This window comes from Plectropomus leopardus, chromosome 17, assembly GCF_008729295.1.
Source record: "Plectropomus leopardus isolate mb chromosome 17, YSFRI_Pleo_2.0, whole genome shotgun sequence".
NCBI classification, from domain to species: Eukaryota; Metazoa; Chordata; class Actinopteri; order Perciformes; family Serranidae; genus Plectropomus; species Plectropomus leopardus.
The window spans coordinates 28,507,177-28,523,279 of NC_056479.1; the positions used below are offsets into that span (position 1 = coordinate 28,507,177).

The 16,103-nt window shown below is 38.0% G+C and overlaps 1 protein-coding gene across 4 annotated transcripts; it reads right to left on the bottom strand.

Moving 5' to 3' along the window:
- Positions 1-701: 701 nt before the first annotated feature.
- On the bottom strand, positions 702-12,209 carry tom1 (target of myb1 membrane trafficking protein). Of its 4 annotated transcripts, XM_042505797.1 has the most exons (16): positions 12,058-12,209; positions 10,895-10,979; positions 10,674-10,752; positions 10,422-10,571; positions 9,243-9,377; positions 9,012-9,146; positions 7,672-7,788; positions 7,356-7,489; positions 6,449-6,491; positions 6,233-6,347; positions 6,047-6,110; positions 4,481-4,547; positions 3,349-3,414; positions 2,869-2,931; positions 2,355-2,394; positions 702-1,403 (listed from the first exon to the last, which is right to left on the bottom strand). In XM_042505797.1, the coding sequence occupies exons 1-16, from the start codon at positions 12,107-12,109 to the stop codon at positions 1,309-1,311; spliced, it is 1,440 nt and encodes a 479-aa protein (XP_042361731.1). In that variant the 5' UTR covers positions 12,110-12,209; the 3' UTR covers positions 702-1,308. The 4 variants fall into 4 exon arrangements, with proteins under 4 accessions (XP_042361731.1, XP_042361729.1, XP_042361728.1 ...); XM_042505795.1 differs by lacking the exon at positions 9,012-9,146 and having other exon boundaries at positions 12,058-12,199; XM_042505794.1 differs by lacking the exon at positions 3,349-3,414 and having other exon boundaries at positions 12,058-12,199.
- Between the last annotated feature and the right edge of the window lie 3,894 nt (positions 12,210-16,103).

The following is a 16,103-nucleotide window of genomic DNA, read 5'->3' on the forward strand; positions in this document are numbered from 1 at the left end:
AATAAAAATAAGACATATAAATATAAACAAAAAAAGATTTTCTTATATCTACAAAAAACAATAATTATCAGTGTTATTTTACCACATATAGGCATGCTGACCTTAGTTACCTTATTTGACCCCCCCCCCCCCCCCCCCCCCCCCCCCCCAAAAAGCGCATTTTTTCATATTAGCTATGGAAAAAAGAAAACTATGTTTATAACTTATCATTATAATTCCATATTTAACATTATGTTATGGAAATATTATATTTTTAAGCACTTGTCCAGATCATTTCCTTAAAAAAAATATTAATTTTTAAAGAAAAAATTAAATAATTTTCTTGTAACTTTAAAAAAACAAAAGCAATTTCTAATTCCTTGACTGACTATAACCTTCTTCCCATGTGTTCAAATCAGGCCAGTTGGCTCATGTTTTAAAGGGTTAATATCCCTTTCTAGAACCAGTGTCTAATTTGTCTGTTCTGGGCTTCTGTAGAAATATGGCGGTGCAACATGGCGATCTCTGTAGACGAGGACGATACACACATCTGGTTCTAAGGAAACTAAAACCCAATGATTCTTATTTTCAGATGATTATACACTAAAGAAAACATACTTATTATATTATATTATATTATATTATATTCCATTTCTGCCAGTATAGTCCTAAATCCTGTACGCCGGACCCAATGAATCACATCAGAATAATGACAGCCAGACTTCCAGTTAATAGTTTTAATATATGACAGCAGTCTGTCACGACTTCCTGTTAAACTTCAAGTAAAACATCTTCACAGGGGAATGCTGGATGTAAAAAACATCACACGGTTTTTCTGACATCCTACATCAATAAACGATGTGAAGCATCAAACTATCAGAAACAGCTGAGCTTCTCTTAGTGTTTGCTACCTCGACGGGGGGCGTTTTCTGTCTGTAACCCTTCATCATGTTTTCGACAACACATACATCACAGCAATATAATACACAATCTATGTCTGTAACAGCATCCTCTCTTTTTTCTCTCATCAGCAGGAATGTAACCATAGAAAATGTGCAAATGTTTGCATCCCACACACGGACGAACCCCCCTCCACAAAGCGTCAAGTAAAAACGTCTGCCCTTCATATATATAATAACATTATTTTTATCAGTTAAAAAAACACATTTGCTCCCCAGTTTAAGAGCGGGAAACACAGCTAGGACGTCCTTCCTCAGACACGGGTTTTAGGTCCCGTGTCAAATGTGCCATTCAACCATTCGGCTAAAAGAAATTCCTCCGCCGGCGGCGCAGGAGCTTCGTGTTAGTTTGGCAGGTTTCAGGTGAAGCTTAAGACTCGGAGTGGTTGGTGTCCTGCGAGGAAGCTCTCAACGACGGCAGACGCTCGGCTGCTTTTGCTCTTTCTGCCAGAAACCGGTCAAACTCTGCCGAGCGAGAGAAGCAGGATCAGATGAGAAAACACTTCGGCAAAACTTAATTTACTGAATGAAAAAATGGGATGAAGATTTTAAAATGTGCTTCAGCAGCTGCAGAAGTATAAGGATGGTAGTTACTGATTTGGAGCGGCTAGCAGTTGTTGTAGTAGTGGTGGTACTGAAAAAAATTAAATTTAACCTGACTGATGAACTGCTAATAATAATAATAATAATTTATTTGTATAACACCTTTCATACATAAAATGCGGCTCAAACATGCGAGAGTGCTAACATTTTAAAACTAACATTATATAGAAATAAATATTTATAAAAAAATAAAATAAAAATAAAATAAAATAAAATGAAATAAAATAAAAATAACAAAGTCCTGTTATCAGAATAAAAGAAAATGATTTATTGCTAAGAAGGTTTCACTATAATAAATATATTAAGACAGATACTAATAAAACAAAACTATTTGTTCTGTTACATAAACAAAAAAAAAATTAAATATGGCAGCAGACCTTTTGGAGTAAATACTAAAAAAAAGCATTACTGTGTACAGTTTTTATGCTCAACAGGTTTGAAGTATTTGGCTCCACGTGCCCACTTAAGCCACTAATGCCACCTATGGGTCACATGCAGAAATATTTAGCAGCAGATTTGAAACTGATGGGTACAAATTAGGTTTTTAATATATTTAAAGTAGTGCAATGTGATAAAACCTTAAGTTTAGAAAGTCTTGCATATATATATATATATGTTTTTTTACATGTACTTTTAGATTTCAGATAACCTAATTTGTGAGAAAATCTGCTACTATAACAAACTACCAAATATATAGTAAATACAGCATAAAACAGCTGCTCAAATTCTGTGGGCGTGCACGAATGGCAAATCAAATAATGGACGATAACAGCTACGTATTTTGGGAAGGAAGTGAACTGTAAAGATGCTCACCTTCACTGGTCACACCATCTGAGTCCTCAAAGTCATCGTACTGCGTCACAAAACAGAAAAGACACATTTTGTTTTAAAATCACAATATTTGATCATAATAATTCCTTATAATTCATTTAAACCTTTAAAACCTGAGCAAATTGTTTGTTTTTCCTTTTAAAAATATGACTAGAAACACAATGAGCAACTTGGCAAGAAACTGAAAAATTATTAGAAAATTTGTTTTTAAAAAAGAGAGAAAGACAGAGACATTTTTAGAAGTTAAAAATAATTTTTAACTATATGGAAAATGACTAAAAATCTATAACAACAACAACAATAATAATAATAATAATAATAATAATAATAAGAAGAAGAAAGAAGAAGAAGAAGAAGAAGAAGAATTTTGTGTGCTATACTTTAGGTTACTCTTAATTTTTAACTTCTTCATTTGTTTTGGAAAAAAAAACGAGCCACTTTGCTCAGTTTTTAAAGGGTTAATTTGGAGAAATGTAATAAAGCTAAAGTCAGTTACCTCGTCATCCAGCTCCAGCCATTTCTCAATATCATCCATCACAGTCGACTGGTTGATGGGAATCTAAGAAGGAAAGCAACATGACGGTCAGTGCAAAAACAAAAACACGAACACTTATATTTAAACTTTATGAAAATTTGACCAAACCACAAAAAAAAAAAAAAAGAAAAAAATAAAAGGAAACAACAAAGGAAAAACCGGCATGGCAGGTACGACAACAATGCACGGTGAAACATCGTCATGCTCGGAATTGGGCGTGAACACAATCTCCAAAAACACCTCATTGTCTTCTTCACCACATAAAAACATGCAAACCACCGTGTTTCATCTCAACACCTGAACCACCAAACCCCAAAAAAGATCAAAAAACAAAAAGCAAAAGCAATCCAGACCACAGCGACAGTAAATCTCATGACCAAACCAGGAGACAGAGACAGAGGGCGTGGAGGGGAATCGTGTAAAACCAGGACTCAGACGCACCATTCCCCTTTTAATCATCCAATCTAACTTTGGCGAGGAGCTGCGGGTGGAGGCCGGGCTGTCGTCCTTCAGGTACGCACAGACAGGTGATGTAGGAGGAAAACAGTTACTGAGACAAAGAAACTTTATTCAACCCAGGAGCCTTTTACAGGCCACGTAATTCAGTTTATTTCTTAACTGAAACGGCCACAGCGCCCCTGCAGCTAGGTTTCAGATTTTTAGACCTTTGAAATGCAGAATTTTTAAAATCAGTGAATTTTTTACAAACAAATTCAAAATTTGTAAAATAAACATAAGATGCAGCTGAAACTCCCTTTCAAACACAAGACAGTGATGCAGTTTTGACTGACATATTTATAAATGTTTCAATTATGTTGTTTTTTAATTCTTTTCTTTCTTTTTTGTTGTTTGAAATAAACAAACAAACTCAGATCATCAGTTTTCTTCTGCCTTTCCAAAGCATTTAAACCTTTTAAACGTTTCTAATTATTGTGATTTCTTTTAAAAACATGGGGAAAAAGGTGAAAAGCAACTTTGCACGAAACGTCTAGAAAATTGCAAAAAAGATTTGAAAAGGTGACAAGAAAATTAGGAGGAAGGAAAGGAAGGAAAAAAGGAAAAAATACAAAAAAAACCCTCCATTTATAATTACTCAAATTATAATTATTTATTTCATCACTTTTTCTGACCATATCCTCTTTTGGTTCTTTTACATTTACTTTTATTATTTTCTTGTAATTTTTTACTACTTTCTTGCTATTTGGATGCCACTCCCCAACACAAAAAAACAAAATCAAATTGTAGAAACGTCCCTGAAAGTATCTTTCACTTTAACTTATCTGTGGGAACCCTGCTGGCTATGTCTCCTCTGTCCTATAAATAATGACACTCAGACAGGCTGTATAATAGCATGAATATCTCGGCTCTCTGTTGCACATAAAACCTCGGAGTTTCAGTTAAAGCTGGTGTGAAATAAGCTCTACAGTATGATAGTTTTGGGTTTTCATCATAAGCTGAACTCAATTTTTCGAATGCTCTCTAAGGTCACATCACAGCTCAGAAAAAGCAGAAAGACGATGAATCTTGTGACCTAAACTGTGATAAACCGGAATTATTCGGCGCGTTTTCTTACCGTTCCAGCGCTGTGTAGTCTGCTGTCCTGCGCCTGAGCCAGGCCGTCCGCCGCGTCGCTCCGCTCGCTGAAACACAACATTCGGACACTGGTTAACTGCCATGTAAGCTAAAAACTTCAGTTAACTGGTCGAAATGCTGGCACCCATCCTTAAAAGGATTTAGAGGGATTTAAACTCCAAAACAAAGATCAACATTTGCAAATGCCTGAGAATTAGCTGCAGAAAAAGTTGCATGACTGTGTGTTAGGTTGAAAAAAAACATCAGCATAATTCATCAATAACACTCGATGAAGTAAAGCCGGATCCAAATATTTGGCTATTTGAATATTAGTTCATTTAGTCGGCATTCAGATACTTTTTTTTTTAAAACAGACAAATGTCGTTTCAGTGTTTGTGATGCTGCTCCTGTCACACACACACACACACACACACACACACAGTGACAGGAACGACCACGTTAACGGTTATTAACGGGTTAACTAACGGAGTCGAGCTATTTCTGTGTCTGTGTCCAACAGCAGCACAGCACGGAGCAGCTCGGTGTCGGTATCCTCCATAATAACGACGTAAATCAGCTGGTGTTCACATCAGGGGAAGCTGCGTGCAGGACCGTTTTACAAGGTTGTGAAATAATATTGTAAAAGGGGAGCGTCCAAATGGACTTTTCCTGTATCTCTGTTTTATTTTCTACTCTTTTTATCCTGTTTTACTAGTTTCTAGTTGTTTTGTCCCTCGTTTTAAGGATTATTTGGTCAACTACGGTTGTTTTAAATGTGCTTTATAAATAAAATTGGCATTGAAGATGTTAATAATGACAATACATTGTATTTATGTAGCGCTTTTCTGGAAACTCAACGTTGCATTACATACAACAAATAAATAAACAGAATAAAAAACAACTCATAAAATCCTACTTCTGGTGTCTGAGAATTTTTTTGACATTGGAAAGATTAATTTAAGGAATTTTAATAGCAGTTAAGGCCTTATTTTTAATGAATTTAAACTTTTTAAGGATCTATGGGAACCCTGCTGTCAGCAGATCCTCCCCCCTAATTTCTCCTCCGTCCTGTAAATAATAAAACTCAGACAGGCTGTTAAATACTATGAATATCTTGGTGAGCTCAGTACTCTGTTGCACATAAAACCTCAGAGTTTCAGCTAAGACTTTGTACGTATTTAAGGTAGTGTTTAGCACTTTTTAATCGAGACCGTGCGAAACCAAAACGGATGTATTTGTCAACATAATCACTGTGACTGGATGTAAAACTTCCTTCTTCAAATTAAAAAAATCATTTTTATCATCATCTTCAGACGGGTAGCTTAATGTAATCTCAGTCTCAGTCATTACCACCACACATTATTTATTTTAGGCTGTTATCTAAAACGTATATACATATTGTACTTTTTGTCCTTGCTGTGTTGTTTGTGATGACTGAATAAAAATAGTACTACTAAAAAAATAATACTACTAAAATCCAGCCAGTCATGTAAGTCATTTGAAGTTTGATTTTTTGGTCACAAATAACAGCTTAAGGTCATTAAAAAAGGTTTAGAGAGTTTTGTACCTTGGTCTTTGCTGAGTTGCAACATTAGTTTTGGGCGATAATGTGTCGTCTGATTCACTTGTACCTGCAAGAAGAACAGCGAGAAGTTAACAGAGCATAAGATAAGCACACACACACTGAGCATGTGCAGTACGTCGGTGTGTGTGTGTGTGTGTGTGTGTGTGTGTGTGTGCCTGCAGCACTTACTGAGTCTCGCCATCTGACTGGACAAACTGGCAGATTTTGACAGGCTGTGCGCGCTGTCGTTGGTGACGGACTCAGGTGTCAGATTGAGGTCTGTTAGGTTGACGTATGTGTGACTCTGAGGAACAAAGAGAGAAAAATCAATGTTGAAACCATTTTATAAAATTATGACGTTGAGCTGAATAAAAACGATTTTAAAATCTCGGCCGCGTTTTCTACCTTCTCTGCTGTGCTCTGACCGTTTGGTATTCGTCGCTCAAACCTGCAAGCGGAACAAAATGACACATCATTATTATCAATATTAGCATTCTTTTATTGTGTTAACAAATAAGGTGCAAATAAGGGAATGTTTGTTATTTAATAGAGGGCAGGGTGTGGTGTATATAGGGGGAGGCATGTCAAATATTACCATAAACACCAGGAAGGACTTTACGTTTTTTAATTTGGCTTTGGGGAGGGGCATACAACTTAAAATGGCTGTATTTTGCGTCCCGTGAGTTTGGAAGGTATGTCTTTAAAAAAAAGTTGGCCTTAACTTTTATTTTAATAATTTTAATTTTTCTTAATTTTTTTCTTTAAATGTTTTTTGATTTTTTGAATGATTTTTTTTTGGTGATTTAATTTAATTTCTTCTGTCATTTAATTCTCTTCTTTTTCTTTTAAAAGGCATACTTTCTTTAAAAATCACTAAAGTTACACCAGTTACCCTCGCCAGAAACTGTGACAAGAGAAATTATTGTTGGAAATTGTGATATTTCATCAAAATCTCTTTATTCTGCATGTCTCATTTAAAATTCTGCCAAAAATAAACCATTTGCACAAACTAACCAACATGCAAGACAAGAGTGAAAAACGGCAGCTTTTTTCAACTCTGTGATTTTGCCTTCACCTTTTAAATCTCATTAAAGGGTAATTCAAAAAAAAAAAAAAAAAAAAAAGAAATTAAGAAATTAACAACTAATTTATGGTGAAGGGAGAGTCATGCATTTCCCCCAAGTCACTCAGGGAGACAAAAGGAAAAATATTTGTAGCTTCGGGGAGATTTAAAAAAAAAACAAAACAAAATTAAGCCACCCCCCTTCCTCTGATAAATAGAGAACAGTCCCTAATAATAAACATGGCTAACCTGTGGTAGCGAGTGAAAGCGGTGTTCATCTCATCGTTAGCTGCCAGCAACTCTTCAATCAGCTTCTCCTCGCTGAGTCTGGGGACGATCTTCACTATCCTGTCTTGCATATCCTTACATACTGTGTATAACTGCTAATGACACAACCAGACAAAGAATGTGTGGGCGGGGGTTTGAGGGGGCCGATGCAGCACAAAATATATAACGTACCAGATCAGTTAAAGGTAAGGAAGCTATTACTCAACATGTCTGGATGGAGGAGACGTTCTCACACAGATACATGAATAACAGCGGAGTCTGTCTGTTTTGTTTTTACCTCCAGCAGCTCCATGTCTGCTTGTTTCACCGTGACAGGATCCAGCTGACTCATCATGTCTGACATCATAGTCAGGTTGCTCCGCACCACTCCCAGCTCCGCCTTCAGCTTTTTTATCTGCAAAATCAATAACATCACCTGAAGAAACACGGCGAGTACTCCTCACAAAAGACAAATATTGATTTTAGTCTTGGAGAGCGAAGAGTGGAGGAGTTGTGCGACAGCCAACATGGAAACAGACCAGTGATTTACAGGAAAACCGAATTCATACACTAAAACAGTGACACTCAACGTGCAGCCCGTGGGCCAAATATGGCCCCTGACAGGGTGCTGGGGGGCCACCCAAACATTTTCTAATTTACATTATGAATAAAGCGATTGACACTGGGAATTATTTTTGCACTTTTATAATATGTAAGGTGCCAGAATGAAACAGCATCAAAATAGAGTTTGTTTATCAAAAAAGTGCCAGTGGAGGATCCCTGCATCCCTGACAAAGATCCTAGCTAAGCCCCGATGCCCTAAAATCATAAAAACATCCCAAAAATCCTATAAACATCCCAAAATCCTAGATACATCCTAAAATTCAAGAAACATCCCTTCAAATGTCCTAAAATCCTAGAGATGTGTTAAATCCAAGAAACATGCTAAAATCCAGGAAATGTCCAAAAATCCTAGAAAACATGATAAATTCCAAGAAGCTTGCTGTAATCCTATAAATGTACTAAAATTCAAAAACATCCTGAAATCCCAGTAATGTCCTAAAATCCTAGAAACATACTAAATCCTCGAAACTGCCTAAATTCTTATTAATATCCTAAAATCCTAAAAACTTCTGAAAATCCCACCAACGTACTAAAATTCTAGACACACGCTAAAATCCTAGCAACGTGCTGTAATCCTTTAAATTTCGGAGAATCTCTGAAAACATGCTAAAATCCTACAAATGACCTAAAATCCCAGAAATGTCCTAAAATCCTACAAACGTACTAAATCCTTGAAACTGCCTAAAATCTTACAAACTGCCTAAAATCTTACAAATATCCTAAAATCCTAGAAACTTCTGAAAAGCCCTCAAACATACTAAAATTCAAGGAACGTGCTGTAATCCTTTAAATTTCGGAGAATCTCTGAAACATGCTGAAATCCTACAAATGTCCTGGAATTCCAGAAATGTCCCAAAATCCTACAAACGTCCTATAATCCTAGAAACATAAATGCATGGGGCCGCTGGGACAGGCCCCTGACATCCTGTCATTTTGCAAAAGTGGCCCCCAAAGCAAAGCAGGTTGCGTGTCCCTGCTCCTAAATATCCGTCTCCGGCGCAGAGAGACCGTCACCTGGCTGGGAGTGAAGGCATTGTTCCCCTCGAGGGCCAGTTTGAGCTCAGAGGTCTGCGGAGGGATGAGCGGAGGTTTGGAAGAGAGCAGCGCGGCGGGCAGAGAGGTGACAGCAGGCCCGTTCCCAGGCACGGTCTGATAGGCAAAGGCACAGAAATGACCCGAAAGAATGACCAAAGACGACAGACAGCACCGAAATTTTAGCAGTGAGCGCACCGGCCATGCTTGTACCTTTTTTTGGGGTTGGACAGGGGAGTAACCGTCCAGCTCTGTCATGGGGAACTCAAGTCCTTTCCTTCGCAGGTCCTCGTACACGGACACCACGCCCGTCAGGTCGGGCGAGCTGCGGAATGCATCAGCCCACGCCTACACGAAAGAAAACCACAAATTACAATCAGACAGCAGAGCAACGTGACCACACCAAGGATGATTAGGGACGACTCTGCAGCCGGTCCGTCCTGTATTTGTTCTTCCAAAATCTAACTTCACAAGCACGAAAACAAACCAAACGCAACTCAAAGGTCCAGTCCCGTGCTAAACTTCCACAACAGGAATTTGGGACAAATAGTCCTGATGGTGGCAGTCCGGCAACTATTTAAAGTTCAAAACTCTGATAATTCATAACAAATCACCTGTATGGACTATTGCTTTGTGACTTTCACTAAACTGTAGGCACAATTACAAAAACTCTTGAATTCCAACCGAGTTCAAATTATGAAGTCCATCACTCTGTTTTTACCCAAAACTGAGAGACTATTTTTTGCTTGGGTCACACCAAAACGCTTCTTTTGCATCTTTATACTGTCCTACAAAAACACAGATTTTAAAATGACAAAAAACTGAGCCCATGGTGCATCAAAATATATCACTGTAAACAGTACTGTAAAAAAGTACTGCATATTTTCACAAAATAAAGTTTCAATGTTCATGAAAAAAAGATAATTTTTAGCCTTCTTTTAGCCTACAGCAGTCGATGATAAAAGAGCATTTCTAAGCATCATTTTTTCACTGATGGATCCTAAAAACTTTCAAAAAGACATTCCAGATGTTTTCTATGTTGTCTAGATGAAGTATGCAAATTCTCTTGATAACCAAATTTTTGACACTTGTTTGAAATCTGCCTGTGAATACACATACAGCTGTTACGCTGCACCGTGCTGGTTGGCTGCATCACCTCTAAATTCTACACTGGTGAGGTAGCTCAACTTAATAACAACCTACCACTGGTGTCTAGAGGCTGTGAGTTCAAGTCCCAGTCGGTGCACATTAAAAACGCTTCTGCCTCCTCGTTAGAAACAGATGATTTTTCCTCTTGTTCCTCAAAACGCCGAGCACTGATCCATTGCTGTGCAGCAGCTGTAGTAACAACGTATTCTCCTCCTATGCCGCTAACTATGTTGTTGTTTGTACCTGTATGATGCTGAGCACTCTGTCATGCAGGATTAACGGAGGGTTGTTTCTCGGGATGATTGCCCGCACCAGGACACCCTCTACAAAATCCCGTGTCGTCACCAGGATGTGAAACCTGTAGCCGCAGTTCTTCACACACGTCTCCAGGACCTATCATGAAAGCCATTAAAGCATGTAAACGTGCTCTAGCGGAAACCTTAAACACAAGTATGATCCTGAAAATGAGGACGCTGACGAGGGAGCAACACTCACAGTGAGCGCCAGCATAACCTCCTTGAAGTTCTTGTTTCCCACAATCCTTTTCCTTATGGCTCTGATGGCATCTTTCGGTCTGTAATCAGAGAATTTTCAACGGTCAGAGGCATGTAATCTCCAGAGGACTAGTTTGTTCCTGATTCTGACAGATAAAACACACACACACACACACACACACACACACACACACACACACACACACACACACACACACACACCCTTCCTCTGAGCTGTTGATCATGTCGCAGATCTCCATGTTGAGCGTCCAGTCTTCTGACGGCAGGCTGGAACTGGTTGCAGCCTCTGTGAAAATGAAGTGAATATATAATATTAAACGTTATGAAACTGCAGTGTAGTAATTAACACTTCACTGTGGCATTTATTGATTACTAATACAATGATTTTGTCATTTGAATGCTTAGTACATGTTTCTTACGACATCATAATTATAATAAACACTTCCGTTTATATATTCCACTGGATTTTTGGACCCAAAATTAAGTTTGTGGTTTGAGGTATTCCACAGGGATCAATACTGGGACCCTTTCACGTCCTTTATTTATGTAAGTTAAATGAACTTACAGTAAATGAACTTACAGTTAAATTTAACTTACAGAAAATGAAATCAGCAATTGATTTGGACGGTCGGCTTTGTTAGTGAATTCAATATATGTCTCAGCCAATAAATGTTGACATTAGTTACACAGCTTGTGGGCAAAATACTTTTATTATGCTTTACATTATAGAATGAACAATTTTTTCAATTGTTTCAAATAGTAAACTTGCTTAAATCAGATTCAAGGATCTTATATATTTATAGATATAAAGGTGTGGGGTGGGTGTATACATTTTTTTTTGTTGTTGTTGTTATAATAATGTACATTTTGTACAATGAATAATACTACTATAATTAAATCTGCCAATCCGATTATTGCAGTGACTGACTCTCATTGTCTACCACTGAATGAAGACACATGTGCGGTCATTAAGTTGAATGTGCATCAAATTTGGGTCAGGAGGAAATGGCCCACTTTTGGTCCCGCCCAGTGATTGGCAGCTTAACAGACATAAATACAACCAATCAGATGGAGCCTCAGAGTCTCTTAGTCCCGCCTCTGACAGATCATTGGTCAGCTGACGCGTCAATCACACCGAAACCCCCGCTGCTCCTCCGCCAGTCTTAATAAATATAGATTTATTGTTGAAACACATTGACATTAACACGTTAGCTCGCGTGTTAAGGTCATTTTTGATAAAATCCTGCAGCAGCAGGTGGACAGAGGTGTGACTGTCTCCGGTGCATTGACTCCGGTGATAACGATGATCCGCACTGAAGCGTTTGATTATTACAATGTAACGACTTTATACGAATCAAACTCACCGATCCGCTGCCCCACCGGCGTGCTGAACGGATTCCCCAGTAAAAACTCCATGATGAGGGCGGTGAGGGCCCCGAGAAGCACCGACGTCCCCGGGCCGAACCAGCCGAACACGCAGCGCCCAGCCCCGCACCGTCCCGCAGGTCTGACGCGGCTGCTGCTCAACAACAAAGTGGGGCAACAGTTGAGCTGCGTCACGCTTTAAAGCGACAGCAGCCCGCAACAAGCACACGTCCAAACACACGCACTCTCTGCAAGAAGACAGGTATTATTCATATATAGGAACAGATATGTTTCATTTTTCACACACAAAAATGCACAACAAATGTTTGCACAACCAATTTCATATATGAGAATATTTTCAAAAGTTACATAAAATGAAAAGTAAAATTGTGAACTCTTAAAAGAAGCATAATTTGTTTGCTCATTAGTATTTTACATCATTGAGTATAATAACAATAATTATTCTAATTAGAATTGTTATTATTATTCAGTATGTCTGCAGTGTTTGCATGTTTTAAAAAAATAAAAACATAAAAAATGTATATCTATCTATCTATCTATCTATCTATCTATCTATCTATATATATAAAATGAAACAAACACAAAAAATGAAACACACACAAAACAAACAAATAGCAAAGAAAAACAAACAAAACAACAACAACCAACTGAATGGTAATTTTTTTTAAAAGAGTATAACAGCTATGGTTTTTATCATGATTATATATTATTGATTTTGAAAAACCCAATTCTTTTATTATTATTATTATATTGTTGTTGTCGTTGTTGTTATTTGAATAAATATATGTATATATTTATTTATCTGTTGTTTTATTATAATTGTTTTATCTTTTTAAAGTGTCCTTGAGTGCTGAGAAAGGCGTTTATAAATAAAATGTACTATATGTGTATATATGACATATCTGCAGTGTTTCCCCCATGTTTTGAAAAGAAATAAACCCAATTTGCTCAGGTTTCAAAGGGTTAAAATCTCAGTGTCTGTGGTGTGTGGTTTTCTGCCACATGGGTGCACTATTTGATTTCACATTTCACACTGTCAGGTAAAAGCCTGCTGCCTGATGCTCGTGGATGGATTTCTGAACAGGTTTCAGTGGTGCCCCTGCATTTGCCTGCAAAAAAGTCACAAGAACACCCCAGGGAGCCACAAAACAACAACAACGAGATGCAACTGAAGTACAAAGAGCCAAAAAACAACCAGAAAAAAACAAATATGCCTCAAAGATACACAAAATGACCCCCAAAAGATGCAAAACCAGTGCAAACTGGAATATGTAAATGGGAATATGCAACATTAAATCTCACAAACTGACATAATAAAAACCTTAAGGTGGGTCCAGATGCATTGCATGGTTTTGAAGAGGGTTTCTATGTGTGTTTTTGTTTGCTTGTTGTTGTTTTTTTTGCGTTGCTTTCAGCACCTTTTCCAAGAATTTGAAACCCTTAAAAAAACATGGCCAAAAAGGCAACAAGCAACTTTACAAAAGATGTCCCTCAAATTGCAAGAAATTAGGACAAGATCAGAGGAAAATGACCTGAAAATTAATTTTTATATGAAGAGAGAGAAAGATAACTTGATTATTGTAAAAAATTACAATAATAAAAGGGAAAATGTTAGTTATTATTCATATTATTCATGTTATTCATATTATTATTATGAATGATTTCATCTTTATTTTTCATTTTTTTGTTTTGATCTTTTTCTTTTGGTGAAATTCCAGGTATTTTTCTTATAACAACTTCTTGTGTTTTTCACTGAAATCAAGTCAATTTGCTCTGGTTTCAAAGGGTTAAAGACCTCTGGATAATTATGTCTCACATTAATTGCAACCTTCCAGATCATTTGTGGATGTTTACCTCAGTGATGCTGGGAGGCACATTGTGTTTGGTCCGTGATGTGAGTGTGTGACTCACACACAGTGACTCAGAGTCCAGCTCGAGACGCACATTAAGTTTGGACGCTCGGCCCACTCCTCACAGCACAGATGATACAGCGCCCGTTAAAACAGCACCAGATGTGGCTGATGTGGGCGATCACAGAGCGGACAAACATCCAGGCTGTGTCTCATCGCTGATGTCGTCCTTAAAAGAAAAGTATTTTTAGAGAGAGTTTCGCTGTTTGATCCTCCTGCAGACAGAGCCGAGCCTGCGGTCTTTACACTGTGTGAAATCCAGTTTGTGTGAGGGAACTGCAATTAAATCTGCTCTGAGTGATGGTCTCGTGTGTGTGTGCATGTGTGATGTGTGTGTGTGTGATGTGTGTGTGTGTGTGTGTGTGTGTGTGTGTGTGTGTGTGTGTGTGTGTGTGTGTGTGATGCAGCTGCATGGAGCCTCAATGGTTGCTACGCTACTGAAGACAAATGCATGTAATAACAGTCACTAACATTTTAGTGGAAATAACATAGAAACCAATATCAGTTATATATTAGATTATTAATAGTTTGTAGGTATTTTAGGTATTTTTATGCATTAAAAGGTAAATAACACCTGTATTCATACATTTACTTATCAAACAATATAAACCTCTGCTAAGTTTAATGCATTTAGTTAAACAGAATCACAAATACTCTATTGATCCCCATATAAAAGATCATTTCTAGGATTTATGGATGTTTCTGGGGTTTTAAGACATTTCTCGGATTATAGGACATTTCTGGGATTTTAGGACATTATTTTTGATTTTTTAACACTTCTAGGATTTTAGGATTTTTTGGGGCATTTGACATTTTGGGGGCATTTCTGGGATTTCAGGATGTTTCTAGGATTTTAGGACATTCCCAGGATAAATGAATCTGTTATTTTGAATAAAAAAATGATTGGGGGACCACCTGGCACTGTATCGGGGGCCAGATTTTTCCTGCGGGCTTTAAATTGAGCATCACTGCCAGAAATGTTTTCAGTATATAAATAAGTTTGGGTTTCAGCTATTTACAGGAAGTTCCTGCAATAAAAGCCTCAATCTTCACTTCTTTAATTTCTTACTTTAGCACTCTAACAACTTTCTAATTCTCCAAAATATCCAGGCAATAATCCAGGCTGGTCATGTGACAGGTATAGGCAGTATGTGGGGTTTGTGTTTTAAATTGCTTTGACTTTGCGAGTCCACAGCCATAATTAGACGAGAGACAAGTTTGATATCTTTCTCTGCGCTCCGTCCCACCACCTTTCACCTCATCTGCCATCTCTGTACCATCACACTTCCTCTCGCCCTCCATTTAAACCTTCTCTGCCTTTGTTCGCCGTCGTAGCTCTCAGCAGCTGGAAACAGACTCACACAAAGATCTCTCACTCCCTGGAGGCAGGAGGGACTCTGCAGCGTTTAACATAAAGTACATGTACAGAAGCATAAAGTGGATTCTCCAGCTCTGAGCCTGAGGTTATTAAACGCTTTCAGAAGCTGCAAAGAAGAAAGAAAATCAAGTCTTTAACTGGCCGAGCATGATATCACCTTTCAAGGGACTGTCTGACGTCTGCACACGAGAACAAGCAGCTTCTTCCACAAGCATCCAATTAAGAGCGTGTTGGCAGTAACCTGTCTGTATTCACAGTGTGCAGCCGGCTGATTAGACTCCTCAGCCTGCAAATTAAATACAGAGGAGAGCGCTGTAGGTCTGTTAATCTGCAACCAGCTGTGACGGCCTTTATCAGCCGCCACGAGGACAGACCCGCCGAGCAGACCGCAACTCTGCAGGAAAACAGGCTGTGTGGACAATACACAGAATATGTGCATTATTAGGGGCTGGGCCGCTCTGTTTCACATGCATGAAAATATAACAAACTTGCACGTACGCCCAGTCCCATGATAAACTTCCTCGATGGAAATTAGGGGCCAAAAGTCCTGATGGTGGCGCTACAGTGGCTATTTAAAGTTCAAAATGTTGAAAATTCATAACAAATCACCTGTATGATTATATACTTTCGCTAAACTATACACCTAATTATGAAGACACTTTTGTTGATTCTGACGTAGTGCAAATTATGAAGTCCATCACCGTTTTCATTAAAGTGTTAAACTAATTCCACCAGT

Bases quoted from the DNA above. Each gene is read 5' to 3' on its own strand.
- tom1 (XM_042505797.1), bottom strand. From the start codon at position 12,109: ATGGAGTTTTTACTGGGGAATCCGTTCAGCACGCCGGTGGGGCAGCGG. The intron at 4,548-6,046 runs GTACAAAACTCT...GTTGTGTTTCAG, and splicing joins GCAACTCAGCAAAGACCAAG to CGAGCGGAGCGACGCGGCGG. The intron at 3,415-4,480 runs GTAAGAAAACGC...GCGTACCTGAAG, and splicing joins GACTACACAGCGCTGGAACG to GACGACAGCCCGGCCTCCAC.